This window comes from Lytechinus variegatus, chromosome 3 (genome assembly GCF_018143015.1).
Source record: "Lytechinus variegatus isolate NC3 chromosome 3, Lvar_3.0, whole genome shotgun sequence".
Lineage (NCBI taxonomy): Eukaryota > Metazoa > Echinodermata > Echinoidea > Temnopleuroida > Toxopneustidae > Lytechinus > Lytechinus variegatus.
Window position 1 is genome coordinate 56363766 of NC_054742.1, and position 17778 is coordinate 56381543.

Below are 17778 nucleotides of genomic sequence, written 5' to 3' on the forward strand. Positions count from 1 at the left end.
AACAAAGATTTAAAAAGTTGTTTGAATGTTTATTTTTTTTGTTTGTGTCATCAATGTGAGCAGCTCCCCCATATATTGTATGGTTAAAAAAAATCATCGTCCACAAAAATTGCATAATTGTTTTGATTGTACCTTTAATAAGTATATCAAGAGGCAAGTTATTTCACAAAAGCTCCTGAAAGAAAACAAGTTTAGTCATCATGAACCGTTCACAAATTGAAATATTTGCATTTTTTATATTACATAACATACAATACGGGGTAGCTGCGCATATATGATGTCACAAATCAAAACTTCCCATAATTTTAGCACGGAGTTAGACCATGGTCTAATTTAAACCTGACTTCAAAATACGGGCCTAATAGTTCACATTATTGACACTTTACCAAAACTTAAAGATGGGCTTTAATAAATATTTCCCATCTACAGGGTATCATTGCTGGCTGGATACAAACAGAAAAACACATGAAATAAGGGGAATTCAAAAACATTTTTTCCTCTTAAAGACTTCAAAACTATGCAGGGAATAAATTTGCTTACATAACTGAATAGCATTTTTGGTCATAAGAGAAAAGCTATCAACTAAGTAATGTACAGTCCTATGTAAAAATATGCTATACAAAAGACTTTGTGCATAGCAGTCTCTCAAAAATGTGGAGCAAATTGCGATGCCATACCAGGAAAATAATTCCCTGCTATGTGTTACAAATCATATTGCACTTAAAGGTGATATTTATAAAGAAACCAGAAAAAAGCATGCACCACAATATCATTTTTTTTTTACACATCAAGATTTAAACAAAGGTTTAAAAAGAATTCATCAAAACTTAAATGAAAAATAAAAATCAGCATTTAAACAAACACACAATTGTCTATCATATAATGTGCATAATTTATCTATGCATGAATTAGAAGGTTCCAACAAAACAAAATACTGTTTTATCCCCTGGACCCTGTAAGTACTAGGCTGCATTTTTCATACCGACCTTCTAAAACTATTTTTTTCAACCAAAATTTAAAACAATCTTAAAGGAGAATGAAAACCTAGGATAATGTTAGCTGGATAGCAGGAAAAAATATGATTGAAGAAGGTTTGGGAACCAGTGGACAAAATATTAAGAAAGTTACTAGCATTTGAATGTTGAGATCACTGTGCTAAGGACATTCTCCCTTTGAGAATGCATCAATGATGTGCGATGTTACACTTGGACAACTCCCCAATTACTTTTGTAAAAAATTTACTCACATTCTCATTTCATCATGTCTGTCTGTTGTAGATCAAGCGTTCTTATCATGGGAGGACACATAATAGAGGTTTCACAAAAGATACCATGGATACTATCACTACAATGAGCAGAATAGATGCAATGGGGTATATTTTCAGTGTACAAAGGGAATGAGTTGCTAAAGTGTGTGTGACCTCACAAATCTTAGTCGCATTGATAATGGGATAGTGACTGCAACATTCAAATGCTCAAAACTTCTTGTTCCTCCAATTGTTCTTAAACTTACAAAGATTTAACTTTCCCCAATCAGGAGAGTAGCAATATCGCCCTTAATAACTACAAAATTTTAGGGCAAAACATATATTTAAAAAGGACAGGGGGAGGGGATTAACATGTGAAAATAATTAAAAGTTGGGTATCCTAGATTCATCATACTTTTTGATACTGCATAAAAACAAATTATTTTTTTTCCTTTTCTGTTGAAATTCAAATAAATTTTGTTGAGAATGTCTTTTTGCCAACTCTATGGTTGTTCAATAGATGGATAGTTCAAACATAATGTAGAGAAATTAAAAAACATCAGCATAGATAAAATATTTGGGGAATTTGATATTTTATGCTTGAAAGGGGACAAAACACACCACTGCTACTGCAAACCACAACAAATTTCAAAATGTGAGTGCTCCATCACTTAATGGGAGGAATGAAAGGTTCATTACGTTTATACCTAGGTTTAGTCTGAGGATTAGGCTCATCGGGATTTGTACTCGCTATATTAACTTGCTGGGCAACAATGTTATCCCCAATAGTTTCAATACTTTCCTCGTAAGCAGCGATTCCAATACTAGGGTCAAAGGTCATGCTCATATCGAGATCATGGAGGGAGCCTATACTTAGTAAGTTGTCTGCGCACACATTCTCTGTGACGGCAGGAATAGTAGGTGCTTCCGCGGGAGTTAATTCAACAGATTTTTGTGCTTCTATTTGAGACGTCCCTTTGGTTGCGATGAGAGAAGTTCCCTCTGGAACACCAGAAGGGAATGCACTCCCACTTAGAAAAGTACTTTGTTGATGTAATGAATGGGTAGAGGACGTTGCAAGCTGCATTGAAGGAATTGATTTGACTGAAGGTGTGACCTCTGTTGAAATTCTTTCCATTCCCGGAGAGGTTGCTGAGGTTGATGGCTGTGAAGGACCGTGCACTACCTTCCCGTTAACGATCCTAAAAATGGTCACATTCTTGGACTGTTTAGAAGGCTTATTATGGGGAGATGCTCTTTGGTACGGTGAAGACACGTCAGTGAGGGCAGTCAGAGTTCTAGCAGGACTTGGCTCAAGATTTGAAGTTGATTGTGATGTAGCACCAGCAGGTATCTGAGCTGACCCTGCCTTCGGTGACGGCTGTACAACTCCACCGTCTCTTAATCTCGCATCGCCAGATTCCGCCTGTTGGCTACTGCCTGATGTTACAGGTAGGGGATTACTTTCACCCGATGTCAAGTTGACTTGAACTAATGTCTGTTTCCCGTCTGGTGTGGTGATCATCAGGGTCACTTTCTTTACTGAAGGATCGTTGATACTTTCAGGAGAACTGAATCCACCATCTGCCAGCTGGAAGCTGGACAGTCCTGCAGAAGGACTGTTCCTCTGTAACACTCTCAAAGGTTGAAGGTTATTGGTAAGTCCCAAGTTGTCAACGCTCTCCAAGTCATCGGGTACCTCACTCCCAACTTCACTCATCATATCCATGGTCATATCACTCCTACCATCATCATCCGATTCTTCCTCCTGATCTTGAGCGGCCTCATTCCTAGCTAATCTCTTCAGGGACAAAGTCGCTTCATGTTCACTCTGCAGCCTCTGAATACGATGTTTGGCGTAGTCGTCAAAGACCTTGAGGTCATTTGCCTTTTGACTTGGAGAAGCCCTAGTCCTTTTGCGATTCACTTTAGGCGGAATCTGAATGGTGAATGAGGTCCTAAGCTTCGGCTGACGTCCCGATCGTGTTATGCTTAGAATGTTTTCCAGATTAGGTTGATCCTCCGTGTCATCCTGGGAGTCCAGATCACCATTTCTAGATGCATCGTCCACTACTAGATTTTGATCCTCGGGTTCTTCTGCGATATCCTCTAGAGCAACGTGAGCTGTTGAAGAAAATTCCAGTACAGGCATAAACCTTTAAAATCATACTTAAACAATTACAATGTCATGTGTTTGACAAACTCAGATAGATACAAATTACCTGCCAAAACATGACAGAGTTGAAGAAATCAAATATTTTTATAATACCCCCCCCAAAAAAAAACCCCAACAACTCAGAATAGGATCATTGTTGTATCCTACCATTAAAAGGGAAGATGATTCACATAGAGTTATATTGGATTTCAAGTCATGTTTAAACTTGATAGTGTTTATTCTTATGGATAGACTATCCAAGCATGATATGTCTAATGCAGTGATGTGCTATATTGCATACAACTATTAACATGTATGTAAATGTGACTCTTAGTTCATCTTAATTATGGCATCCATACCATAAACCTTTCTTTACTTAAAGATAAATTCCAGTTTTGGTAACGATCTCAAAATGACTTTTTAGAGAATCTAATATGACAACCCAAGTGTCTGTATGAATAAAAATATGTGCCAAAGGATTCTGGGAGAAATTGTGTAATTGCTGAGAAATAAGCAAAATAAGCGCGGATTCGGTCACTTCCGTCGGGTCTTTATTCCAGCAATAATAATACACTGTCCCACGTGTGCTTATCTGTGTTGGTGATCTTCAATGTGAACTTTCTCAGCGTAGATTTCAAGATTTCACAAAGTTCAGTTTATGTAACTGTACCAGATCTAGATCCTCGATGATATTCTGACAATTAAGCCTGGTTTTACAGACTTTCTCATGAAATCAGTGTTTACTGCAACTACTGGCATTTCTCTTTAACATCATATATCTAGTAAATCATTGCATTTTTGCAAAGCTATGAGATGTTTTGACTGAAATTTAATGTAAAAAGCAGTGTTTTTTTCCTCTTCAGGAATATCTACAACATTAAACAGACAAGGTAAGCAACTTCCAAACTAATTCTGACTCAGATTTAACCCTATCTAGGCCGGGGGGGGGGCCTCGGAGGCCCCCCCCTCAACAAATTGTGCGATATTTTCGCCGCGCGAAATTTTTTGACCGTGCCGCTCGCTGACTTTTTACTTTCAAGTCTTGCGCAACTTTTGAGACCAATTTTGCGTCACCCGGGTACGTGGTTCCGAAATTACGCAACATTATGTAAGTGCATGTCAGACCAAAAATTGCTCAAAAACGTGATTTCGTGTACAAAGTCAATGCAAATTGTGTTTTCAACCAAAATTCATAAATGCATGATTATTTTTAGTTTTGCTGGTCTAAATGTAATTATTTTATGCTTTTTATGATCACAGAAGAGTCCCCAACAAATTTCATTGAAAAAACAATGAAAAACAAAAGGTCAAAAAACAAAGAAATACATAAGAAATTGCAAAAAACAATATAATACATAAGAAAATGATTTGATATCGCAATTTTTTTCATGTACACTTGCTAAGAACAGCACAAAGAGTTTCTATACCAAGAATTAGTACATTTGGAGCTTTATTTAGGGAGTTAGAGGAAAAAGTATGATTTCGCATACTAATTACGCATAAATTAGCATAATCACGTAATAGCAATTCGCATGAAATAAATTACTATACGATCTTGTAGATTATGTCCCAGGCAACCCGCGTGCCAATTTTCGGCGCGATCGCGCGGTCGACGGCCGAGATCTTAGGGGGGGGCCTGGGAGGCCCCCCCCCGGCCATATGAACTCCCAAAATACCCCGGCCTAGATAGGGTTAAACTAACGCCACACTTTCCTGTATCACATGCACGCAAAAACGCACTTAACAGCATACATAAGGGCATTTTTGCACTGATGTGGTGTGAGAAAAATCTTTTGCTATGGGCGTACGTGCACCGACACAACGAAATACGACTCACCATTCTCTTTAGAAGCAACTTTCTTTTCATTGCGTTTCGCTGGCTTCTTTTTCTTGTTCTTGTCTTTGTTGGCATCGACCGCTGATTCCACATCAGACTCGTCCGATGGAAGATCGAACAAAGACTCCTTCAACTCCTTCCGATTCACTGACAAAGATTTAAAAAAAAAGGCAATCATGATGTTAAAACTAGCCTTTAGGCACCAAAAGTAACAACTACATACCTGCCCTGCCCACCTTGAAAGCCATAAGGACCAAATTCTGAAGAATTTTAAACAATTGGGAATATTTCTGAACTGCCTTCTTTGTACAAACATACAAACGTTAGATAAATTTGGAATTGCCCCCTTGAACAAGGAATGCTCCTTTTCATTAGGATTGCAGTTTAACAGGTATGCAACTCTGATAAATATTTTTCACAGATATTCTTAACACTACAGTGAATTACCTCTTTATTCATTACCTTTATCTTAATAATTTTTACTCTTCAAAACTATCATTAAAATGTCCATTTAACTTTTGTATCTGAAACAGATAGTGATTGAATAAATTTGTTGATATATTGCATGGAAAACAGAGCTATAGGCCAGTACATGGTTAGCTCATGATCAACTTTTCTCAAATGACCTTTCCAATATTTCATTAGGATGAACGCTTTCGAATGAAGATGTTGTGTGAGTTTTCCTGGTAAAGTATTCAAATTTTAAAGAAAGAAAGAAAGGCATGGCATATATCAAAAGAGTAGAATAGTAGGTCAGTGATCAAGTTTGGAAATCTTTTCTGCATTGTCTGCTTTTGGCAGATTAACTATTGTTTTGGCTACTGTGAAATGCCAATGATTAAGAACACTTTGTTACTCTTCAGTTTTTGATGTGAAGAATTTTTTATTTGAAGGAATACATGAATAATCAAACTGTTCATGCACAGTCTACAGCTGTGCACTGGCTTATTATCATTTCCATTATATTGCTGATTTAATGACTTTGGTGAATACCTTCTTTTCTTTAGTATCCAACATCTGATACTGGAGGCAATAAAATTGTCACAAAACATGAAGATAATTTTCATTCATAATCTCAAATTCTGAAATATTTTAATTCTTCTTTATTAAAAGCAATCAAGCATAACCACAAAATGTGTTTACGTTGTCACAGATACGAGTAAATAGGTTTGGATAGTAGGGACCTGAAACATTTATTAAATTCAACTCAAATTTCCATTCAAATATAATACAAAGTAGCAATAATCAGTATGATTTTATCTAGAATCAAGTGAATAAGTCTGGGGCAAACCAAAAGTTTAAATCAATTTTTAATTTGTATATCTCTGTTATACCGCTATCAGTAACTCGCTGGTCCGGTCCAGCTCCAGGCTAAAACATAAGCTTTTAGGTTTATGAATGGCGCAGCATAAAATAGCCCACACCAGGCCTGTACTATTGAGATGCTGCTTTTATCAGCACCAGCTCTGCATCATCCCTTATCTGCCAGAGTATTTGAATGGGTGATCGTAAAAGTAGCGCAACTCTGCTATAAAGTAGTTACTGAATGCTTGTGGTGTGGATTATTTTAGTGCAGGGCTGGTGTAGTCCAAAAAAATCCTGAGTTACTGAAAACGGTATGAGAAAGCTAAGAAGTGAATCAGGTCCCCGAATGGAATTATTATATGTAAATTCAAGTGATAAAAGCAGCTTCATCATTTTTATCAATATTTGATGATTCATCAAGCTTTCTTTCTATCCTCGTAGTCATTGTATTAGTATTAATATTAAAAAGAAAGGGGGGAATCAAATAGTTCATATACCTCATAATCAAATATCCAATCATCTACAAGAAGAAAATTGTCCATTATGTTTTTATTTTTCATTATGATACTTATCGCAATCGGCTGCAAGGATTTCAATAGTTCATAACAGTTTCCTATGAAATTCACAGGCAAGACATGCACTTAAGGGAACTTTTCAAAAAGCATGCTAACTGTGAAATTTCTTTGAAAACTTGTTACGAATTATTGAAATCCTTGCAGCTAATTGACTGATAGCAACTTTGTGTCGATGACAAGTCAATGACAAAATGCTTTTGTGAAAAGCTCCCCTGGGTACAGTCCTACTCACTTAGTGCCCCGTCGACTCTCCGGCGATTCGTTCGCTCCTCTCTCTTGAACTTGCGCTTGATCTCTGCTCTGGTTCTACTTGGAAACATGGCGGTGATGGTGGCAAAATCAGTTCCGACTGCACTCAGCGCGAAATAGAATCTCTCCGTATCTGATCAATTAGAAAGAATGGATAGAAAAGGAGTAAGTAAAACCTGCATATAAAATGCCTAATGAGAGACAGGTAAAATGATGTAATCGACAGGTAAGTGGGTGGTCATTTTGTAATAGGTTCTTCAATCTATCTATCTAAATCGTGCATTTCATTACGTACGCCGCAGGTTGCATCCTTATTGTAAGGCTAATAATGTGCATTAATCCTGAGCTTAATCAACCAAAGTGTACACAACACCATTCATTACATAAATCATTGTGCTTCTCTTTCAAAGGGACTATAAACCACATTTGAGCTATGTTTTAGTTATTAAACGATTTACTTACCTACAATGTTATCTAAAGGACTTTGAGCTTCAAACATATTTTTGTTTATGTTTAGTTCCTACTATGTATCATTATTAACAATGCAATAATATATTCTGTAAATATATTTTTGTTACGGATCCAAGGTGAAAAATATAACAAACAAATTTAAACACTATAATTTTTCCTGTCAATTTTTCCCAATATATGTGCTGAATTAAGCATAATGAATGAAATCTACAAGTTCTAATTACAGACTCCAAACCAGCTTTGAGTATTTGAGCCAATGACTTTTGAGAAGTCCCGAAGACAAGACTCCAAGCACTCTGTCTATGCCAAATAAGAAGCAGCCATAGTACATGAGTGAATCTAGTCTCACCACATCAGACTCTGTATTATGCACATTGCGAAAACAAAAGGGTCTGTGCCTGCAGACTACTTAAGGCATACCTTTCTGTGTCCAGGCGGAAGTGCGTTTATGTTTCCTGAAGCTGGAGTAGGTGGTGGTGGAGGCGTCTTCGTGGACGATCTCGCTCTCCGAGGGATCAAAGGTCTGGACGGGGGAAGCTTGGATGTACAAGCTGGTCTGATCAATGATGATCTCACCGTCTGGACCTATCTTCACCTGCGGGGCCATAGTGGCAGACGAGGTGTCTTCTTCAACGGCTTCCTCTGGCTCTTCATCACTGTATACAACAATCAGACATACAATTACTTGTGACAACAAAGTGCCTGGGATCTGTTTCATAAAACTTGTTACAATGACAAATTTACGACAGTTAAAAGCTACTGAAATTCTTTAATCTGATTGGCTGGGAGTAAATTTGCTATAATTGTACATTTGTTATAATAACAAGTCTTTATGAAAAGGGACCCTGACGTTAATCAGGTTAAACCAATCAGCATTAATTTGTTGCTGTTGTAAATATAAACAAGTGAAATTATAATTCTTTTAAATTGCCGGACATGAGGTCACCTACTTATTTGTTTACACGTGTTCAATCTTTAAACAGGTGTTCTGTCCATAGTCATTCACCTCACCTGGGTCGAATAAAACTAATGTGGCTGAACTTCAACACCAGAATTAGAATTTTATTTTGAACCCACAAGCTTCTGTTTGGAAGGGGAGAGACAGAGCAACTACACCATAAAATTTCCACACTTTTAATACTATTATTTGGTTCAAATTCGCACTAAAAATCCCTGTAACATCTTAATGATTCCATTATGGGTATGATGTCATGAGATTGTGTGTGCAACTCTGAATGATTTTTTTTTTATTTGCATGAAATTCCCTGTGCAATATCATTTGTTTGCAATATTTTTTTTGCGAGACATTTGAAGTTGCTACTACAACATTTTTCCATACATCATACTGTAATCTTGTTGATTTTATATATAAAATTATTGCTGAGCTTTGTCATGGGTTTGTCAGCACAACGTTTTGGCTCCCAAACCAGTAAAATGAGATATGGACCCCGCAACACAAGGATAAGCAATTAATCGCTAATTTGAAAGAGCAATTCTGGTTTGTTCCTAGTCGGTCTTCTGATCAAAATGCATATGCATTGATGATCTTCATAGGCCGTTTCATAATAGCGATCATCGCTTACATTTGTGTTACGGACCCCTGACGTACTTACGTTCCAGAGGTAACCTTCTTTTTCTGGTTATTCTCAGTCTTGCTCTTCTTATTCTTTTTCTCTGCTTCAGAAACTCTGTGGGAAAAAAAACACAAGGTTCATTATCTTCAGTACGATAGTAGGGCCCTGTTGTACAGTGCGTCCTACAAAAAGGGAAATCCGTTTTCAGAGACAGATTTCACAGTTATTAAATGTTTTTTATGATAAATTTTATATTTATGGTAAGAATGGAATCTCAACTTTAATATTAGAAAAACATCTTAGCAAATTGTTCGTGCATGACAAATTACAAACAATAAATATTGAAGCATGTCGGAAATGATTTGCACAGAAACTCACGTGTGAATCTGAATCCACTCATATTTCAGAGATCAGTGAGAGAAACTTGACAAAGAATACAAAAGAATTGCTAGTGAGCCAATCATTGAATAAGCACTGTCATCGTATCATGAATTGATCTTGTTCAACTCTTCTGTGCAACCTGATTTTGACATTAAAATTTCACACTTGTCATGCTCATTAATGTGTAAAGTGTTCGTCTCATATTAAGTATTAAAATATAGAGCATTAATTGAATTGTATGATGATGTAAATGAAATATATTTGATTTTCCTTTGAAAAAATAAGACAAGGGAATCCCGATTTCATTTTTTTCTGGGATGCACTCTTTATACAGCTGTGAGTGATTCAAATCAATCTTAACTACAGAAAACAAGCAATGCCAAAAATGTTCATCTTCGGGGAGTATGAATCATAAACAGACCTGCCAACCTCTGGGAATGAAAAACTGTAGTCAAACTGATCTTAGTGGCCAACTGCTTATAGTGAATAAACTGTCTTTAGTGGTGACCAACATTGTCTCCATTTTGAAAAGAACATGTATAACAAAACCTGTCTACAGTAGCAATTCTGTTTTCCTTGGGTGGCCTAAATGGTTCCATGACATTTCCTCTGACGACAATTGCTCCGCTCTAAACGCCACGCACTAATCAACTGACCAACTTCAACCCTGGGTACAATACTATACCCTACCCTTAACACAACATAAATCCCTATTGCCAACCTAATCCTACATCTTAGATGAAATTAAGCCCGGAGCAATTGTCGCAGGAGCAAATGTTGTGTCACTGGCCTAAAAGGACAGGTTCAACTGTATGTTGAACTCCATGACGCATATGAATGTCATAATTCAACATTTTTCATACATAACAAGGTTAAAGGAGAATGAAACCATTGGAACAAGATAGCTTGTGTGAAAACAGAAAAATCAAAGAAACAGATCGACAAAAGTTTGAGAAAAATCGGACAAATAATGAGAAAGTTATGAGCATTTGAATATTGCGATCACTAATGCTATGGAGATAGCAAATTGGCAATGCGACAAAGATGTGTGATGTCACTTGTGAACAACTCTCCCCATTACTTTAGTATATATTTCACTTGAATTGCCTCTTTTATCACATCTATCCATAGATCATGTGTTCTTTCTACATGAGGGCATGTAATACATATTTTTTAAGAATACATCATGGATAAAGAGTTTGTATCATCATAAGAAAAAGAAAAAAGAGACATTTTGAGGGTATTTTATAGTCCACCAAAGGGAAAGTTGTTCATCAGTGACATCACACATCCTTGTCGCATTGCCAATAGAGGATCTCCATAGCATTAGTGATTGCAATATTCAAATGCTCATAACTTTCTCATTATTTGTCCGATTTTTCTCAAACTTTCTTTATTCTTATTCTTTGATTTTTCTGTTTCTACACAAGCCTATTTGTTCCAAAATGGGTGCCACACGAGTGTGCAATCTTACTTCATGGGGTTTGTTCTTGGGTTGTAATATATCAGATCTCCCATGGTCATTGTAGCTCGGTCGGGACTGGTGCTTCTTGCATGCCGTTTTCTTCTATTAGAGGGAGTCTGGAAAAATGATAAGAAAATAAGATCTGTCCCAATACTACGAAAGATTTTTATTACAACCAGCCATCTAGCAATTATTAAATAAAATATTAAATCCAATGAAAGGTTGATACAGGTGTTATCATATCTTTATATTCAATTGATTTGAGAGATCAGCTTCTTTCTCTTATTCTTTATTGTCTACTTTGTATGGCTGATAGATGAAAGTGAAGTGATAACACAACTCCCTCTGCATTCGCAGGCCTTCACGTTTATAATTTCGTGGAGCTCAATAAATCGCTCTCCTTATTTTTTTGAGGAGCTCAATTGAGCTCCTCAGAATCGCTCTCCGTGAGGAGCTCAAATCAATTCATTACAATACATGTATGATAAATTGTAGATTTTTCTTAACATTGTATATATGCAATAGCTGTGCTATTAATTAATCTGTGGTGAAACTAGGCCTGGGTCACGTCAATATGTTTACAAGATGTACCCGCTCCTGCTAAAAAAAAAAATTGCTAAAATTTCACATTTTACATCTTTAAATCCATGAAATGGCCTTCTTTTTTCCATAATTCCTTGAAATTACTTTGATTTAGTTGAAAACTATCAGAAAAATGAAGAATATTCACCACTTTCCCAACTCTGATTTGAACTTACCTCGGTAAATATTGTAGTCCCACATGTAGACTTCCATGGTGTTGCCATGAAAATCTACATATGGGACTATATGGGACTGCAATATTTACCAAGATTAAATAAAAATCAGAGTAGGGAAAGAGATGAATATTCTTAATTTTTCTGATAGATTTCAACTAAATCAAAGTAATTTCAAGGAATTATGGAAAAAAGGAGTTCATGGATTTAAAGATGTGAAATGTGAAAGTTTAGCAATTAGAGCGCAATTTTTTGCTCTCCTCATTTTTTTAAGGAGTGCGGTAGGAGCGCCGGCGCAATCGCGCTCCTCAAAAATGAAGGTCTGCATTTGCAATGAAGCAACTATTTATTAAATACTTCACGCAAATGCCTACCTCTTCATCCATTTGATCTTTCAATTCTTTCAGCTTCTTGCTGTAGACGTTAGAATGATGGGCACTCTTTTTGCCTTCAACCTCAGATGACTTGCTGTCTCCCGATGCTTGTACTTCCGGTGCCTTGGTGGTCACTACCTTAGCAGCCACTCCCGATGGAGCTATGGGTGGCTTCTGTGAAGGTACAGGTTCATGGCCCTTGATCACTGCATTTTTTTGCACATCCTGTACTACTGATGTGACAAGTGGACTGGCAGAACCAACTTTAGGGTGAAAAAAGAAAAATTTATGAAAGTGTTAAAAGCAATTCGCAATATGCAATATAAATGTATGCTTTAAAATGGAAAGAGAAATATTTGGATTTTTCCTGTTTGAAATGATCATATATTTACTACATTGTGAATCAATTCCTCTCTCTTTACCTCTATCTCTCTCCTTGAGTTTCAAGTCCATCTACTCTTTGCACACATGACTAAAGACAAAGCAAAGGCCAGGAAAATGTGACCTCGGCCCCATCCCTGAGATGCTACCATCAAAATAGTGAGTAATATGTAATACATGGAGAAAAAGTTCAACCAACCTTTCTTATCATTGGCTGTAGGTACAGAGAGCACTCTTTGGACAGGGGGAGGTCTCATGACAGCTTCTTCGTTCTCCTTCTGCTCCTGGCGACTGCTGGTCTCTGGAGGCGGCCCAGCAGGGGTAACCTGTGACCTTTGACCTGCGGGTCGTAACCTTGGCTGACCCAGGTTGGGCACGGCCGAAAACCGCTTCCTTCGGATGGACGGTGGACCCATCTTGGTGCCTGCATCCTGGGCTAGTGCAGGAGCTGATGATGCAGAGGATGGAATGGTAGCACCACATGACTGCTCATCCTTATCTTCCGGAGCACTGGCAGGAAGGGTTGTATCATCCTGTTGTTTTGTTGTATCCTTCAATGGCAAAGGTTCTTGGGTGACTTCAGGGTTGAGTCTTGGTGTCTGCATGTACAAAAGAAAGTTACATTAAACATTTTAAAAAGTGACAGAAGAAAATTCTCCTCAATTACAGACTAAAGAAACTAGATAGATCATTCTAAACTACCTGCGGGAAATCATTTGAACCCCAAAACATAAAAAAACATAATACCTATGATTGATCTCACCTAGGGTATTTGGAGGCATAAAGAAATGAGCCATGGCACCACAAAATGATTCCCTGACTTCACAATTTGATTGGCAAATATCTTTCCGACATTACTAATGACAACAAAAGATATCAGTGCCAAATTTTCTTCTCAATGTCGTCATTAGTCTCATCTTCATACTACTTTTAAGAATGTAAGCATTGCTTATTTGCTGGCGCTTTTTTATGCTTTAAAGACGGAGCAGTTTTGTAATGAGCAAGTTTTCTTATTTTAGTTACAGTTAAGAGAATAATCATTTGCCCATTTTCATACTAAGCTCCCATACAATATGGTCTAATAATTATTTCCAAAGCTGTATGATGTATGCATAATCACACCACATGTACCTCTTTCTTTGAGTCAGCATCTGTCCTTTCGGACTGACTGGCTGATCTCTCCCTTGATGGCTTAGGAGGTTCGTCAGCACTTTTCTGAGTTGGTTTGGGTACAGCATCTTTCCCCTGTGTGGTGTTTGATGTCACAGGTGCTCCGATGTTCCCCTTATCCTTGGAGTGCGAAGGTGTCGACACCGAACGTCTGGATGCCAAGTTTATACTTGGCTTTATCTTTGATCTTCTCATATTGTGCTACATTTATCTGAAATATGAAGAAAAAAGATTAAAGAAAAAAAAAATTTTGCTATTACCATTCCATTTCAATAAAATAGCCACACAACAAAGCTGCAAGGGACAGAAATTCTATTTTTAAAAATCCAAGAAATAATAATTTCGTTCAAACATGTGGAATGATAATCATTGCATTTTTTACAAATATCTCAGTGGATCATATTACCAAACACTTTTCATAAATTCAATCATACCAAATGCAATATTTTCATAAAATTCATCAAACTTCCATCATGAACACACAAATACCTACTTGAAAAACAGTATAAACATGCAAAATTTTTGCTGAGATCAATTTTCTTTTTAATGATATCAGTTTCCAATCTAGTGCTGCAGCCGAACCGCCGAACCAAACGGAAGTTTGCCGAACTTGGCACTTCCGAACCAGACCGAATCGAACGCAAAGTCCTGGTTCGGAAGTTCGGTAAAAAAAAAAAAATATATGATAATATGCAATGCGTAAGAGCATATTACCAAACACTTTTCATAAATTCAATCATACCAAATGCAATATTTTCATAAAATTCATCAAACTTCCATCATGAACACACAAATACCTACTTAAAAAACAGTATAAACATGCAAAAAAAATTTTGCTGAGATCAATTTTCTTTTTGATGATATCAGTTTCCAATCTCACCGTTATTAGCATGTGAAATATTTTGGTCACTTGTAAATAATATCGTATTACTGAATGTGTGTTTTCTGTGGGGAAAAAATGGAAAATTGAAAAAAAAAAATACTGATCAGCTATTTCTTGTTTTGAGAAAAACACAGGCTTTGAAACTGTATTTTTGGCCCTTTTTCATCACCTTTCAATCAAATTCCATTTCACAGAATGTTGCAAAGTTTTATAAAGTGTTCGTTCACTAATAAAATCACTACTACATGTATACTCGAAGTTATTCCTTGCTAAATAATTTGGTTAATGTCTCTGTGCGACATATAAATAAAAAAAAAGTGCCAAACATTTTGGAGAGTAACTATGCATTAGCAAATTATCTTTACACTCCTTGCTTCTCCAAACTTGAGTCTACCTGTGTTACTTTAGGAGAAAGTAAAAAAAAGTCAAACATTTAGATCTAGCTCCTTCAACTTTCAATATGAAATAGTCGGATTTCTGCCAGCTGTCTAAAAATGGACTTTATAATATTTCTTAGACCAAAAGCATCAGTCTTTGTACATTGGTTGTTCTTCTGAATGGGGGCTGATAATAAAATGTCAGATATTGTTTAATACCGCGCTTCTCGACCGGTGGGCCATGAGAAGGTCTAGAGCAAAAGGGGGAAAAAATATGGTATAGTACGTTTCACACACCTGTCCGATCGGTTACAGGTAAAGGTATCATGCATGTTGCAAATCGCGTGATTTGCGTGCTGTCACCAAATGAAATCAAGATGGTGATGTAAACAAGGTGGCAAGTTTTCCCCATCTTTTCATAAAATTCTTCTCGTGTTTTAAAATGAATTATTGTTTAAAAATTAAATCGATAATGTAGAAGAAATGTTGAAAATGAAGTTACATCCAGACATCACGATTTAGGGCATGTATGACTATAGACTATAAGCTTCGGTCTCTGTTTTGTTGGTTGTTCAGCTGAACTCCGTTGGCTTCACTCACCAAATACAGAGACCGAAGTTCTAGCGCGATCTGTATAGGGGACTCAATGGCCATATGTTTATGTACTTAAGATCGAATAAAACGGGGAAGTGAATTTGCGCGACAGCCGAGGTAAGTCACTGTTTTTGTTCCTTTCAACTTCATTTTTTTCTGTTTTTTGGCAATTAATGCTAAGAGGGAGTATAAATTTGCATTTTGGTCGCATTAATTTTCAAAATTTTTATTCATTAAAGACAAAAATTGAAGAGCCCTGACGGGGGGATTTTGCATTGCAAGTCCCCTAATCAGTGTTTCCACTTTGAAGGAAATTACCCGAATTCCGGGAAATCCAGACCTTTCTCCAGGTAATTTCCTGGAAATGAAAAAATTCCAGGAAATTCCGGGAAATCAGAAAATTACAATGAAACAACAATTAAATATAGATCTAGCAACTATTAATATTCATGTTATATTTACATGATTTTAACCTCCATATGTAGCTCAAAATTTTTTGCGCGCATTTTGTAATGTTGTTCCTATTTTTAAAGAGGGCTAATTAAATTCCCTGATTTTTGCCACCTGGAACAAATTTACACTTGTTGTATTATTGCCCGATTTTCATTAAAAATCAAACTTGAAAATTCCAGGAAATATTTATGAATTTCAGGAAATTTGGAATCCAATTTCGGGAAATTTATTTTGGAGCTGTGGAAACACTGCCCCAATGGTGGCTGCACGATAGCGAGCCGTGTGTGTACGAGGAGGTATTAAAAAAAAAATGTTGAATAACTCCTCGCAACAGACGGCTGCCAGCTGTCTAGTATGGCTAGATCTTTTAGAAGGAAAGTAGAAATCTCGGGGGCAAAAGTTTCAGGTTTTTCCTCTCTAATCGCAGAGCTACCAAGTCTCACGCATTGTGCGTGAGACTCACATGACTCAAGTTAAAAACATTTTGGACTCTTGTTCATCCCCTCAAATCTCTGTCTCACGCAACTATCAGTATCACAGCCTATCCCCATATACATTGTACACAATTTCTGTGAACTCACTCAGATTCACAGAAAATCTCACGCGTAGCTGGTCTTTCAACTTGGCATCTCTGTAATCGAATAACAGCAGTAACCCGTCTGTCCTCGACCTTTACACTGTGGTCCCACTGATTCACTCTCACGACACGTTTTCTAAAAAAGCGTCACATTGACAAACAAGCTCAACAATAGACCGATTTAAAGCATTTTCCAAACGACTTGTATAATTCAACTTATGGTAGATGAACATAGAATAGTGAATGATTATTAATCAACACCCTGACAGGAATAATGTTATTTCGTAACTCAAACTTACCATCTGTTTTACTGCCTGACCGCTCCACCTGACACTGCCGCACGAAATGCTGATGCAGTCGCTCGCGCCGCGCTCATACGGTATACATGTCTATGCGGCGCGGCGCTGCTAACTGTGCCTAATCTCGCGCAATCACTGGAAATACAAACTGTGTACTGCACCCCCCCCCCTCAAAAAAAAAACAAAAACAAAACAGAATAGTTTAGTACATTTTCTAGAGGTACTTTTAGAATGCAATGCAACTTGACTGTCCACTGTTATAGTGAGACACCTGTGAGATAGTAATTAAAATAGTAATAATTGTAATTATATATTTATTTAAAAATGCATGAAGGATTAAAAACATATTTATATCATAGGTGTTGCAACATCCTCTCGGCATCCTCTTTAGAATTGTAGTGTATTCTTGCAGTAAATCTATTTTTGCTTAGTTGCATTATCCAGGAACCGGGGCGGGGTTGCTTCAGCCCCCACTTCTAAAACTACAAAAATATAAAATTAGTTGATTATGATTTTGGCATGGATAGCCCCAGGTAAGCCGCCCTCCGGCTCTATCAGCTATCCCCCCCCCCTTTCAAAACCATTGCCCCTGTGTAACCGACAAGAGAAAAATGAATTTAACTCACTTTTTCTAAGTTTAAAACTAGACATTTGCAT

The 17778-nt window shown here is 37.0% G+C and overlaps 1 protein-coding gene across 1 annotated transcript; it reads right to left on the reverse strand.

The window, feature by feature from the left end:
• Positions 1 to 415: 415 nt before the first annotated feature.
• Positions 416 to 17204, reverse strand: LOC121411441 (transcription factor TFIIIB component B'' homolog). Its single transcript, XM_041604178.1, has 10 exons — positions 17122 to 17204; positions 13900 to 14149; positions 12968 to 13367; positions 12388 to 12650; positions 11268 to 11374; positions 9452 to 9526; positions 8259 to 8494; positions 7351 to 7500; positions 5239 to 5385; positions 416 to 3370 (listed from the first exon to the last, which is right to left on the reverse strand). The coding sequence occupies exons 2-10, from the start codon at positions 14131 to 14133 to the stop codon at positions 1914 to 1916; spliced, it is 3069 nt and encodes a 1022-aa protein (XP_041460112.1). The 5' UTR covers positions 14134 to 14149; positions 17122 to 17204; the 3' UTR covers positions 416 to 1913.
• Positions 17205 to 17778: the final 574 nt, after the last annotated feature.

Bases quoted from the DNA above. Each gene is read 5' to 3' on its own strand.
- LOC121411441 (XM_041604178.1), bottom strand. From the start codon at position 14,133: ATGAGAAGATCAAAGATAAAGCCAAGTATAAACTTGGCATCCAGACGT. The intron at 8,495-9,451 runs GTAAGTACGTCA...TGTTGTATACAG, and splicing joins AAGAAGGTTACCTCTGGAAC to TGATGAAGAGCCAGAGGAAG. The intron at 3,371-5,238 runs GTGAGTCGTATT...TTTCTTCAACAG, and splicing joins AGTTGCTTCTAAAGAGAATG to CTCACGTTGCTCTAGAGGAT.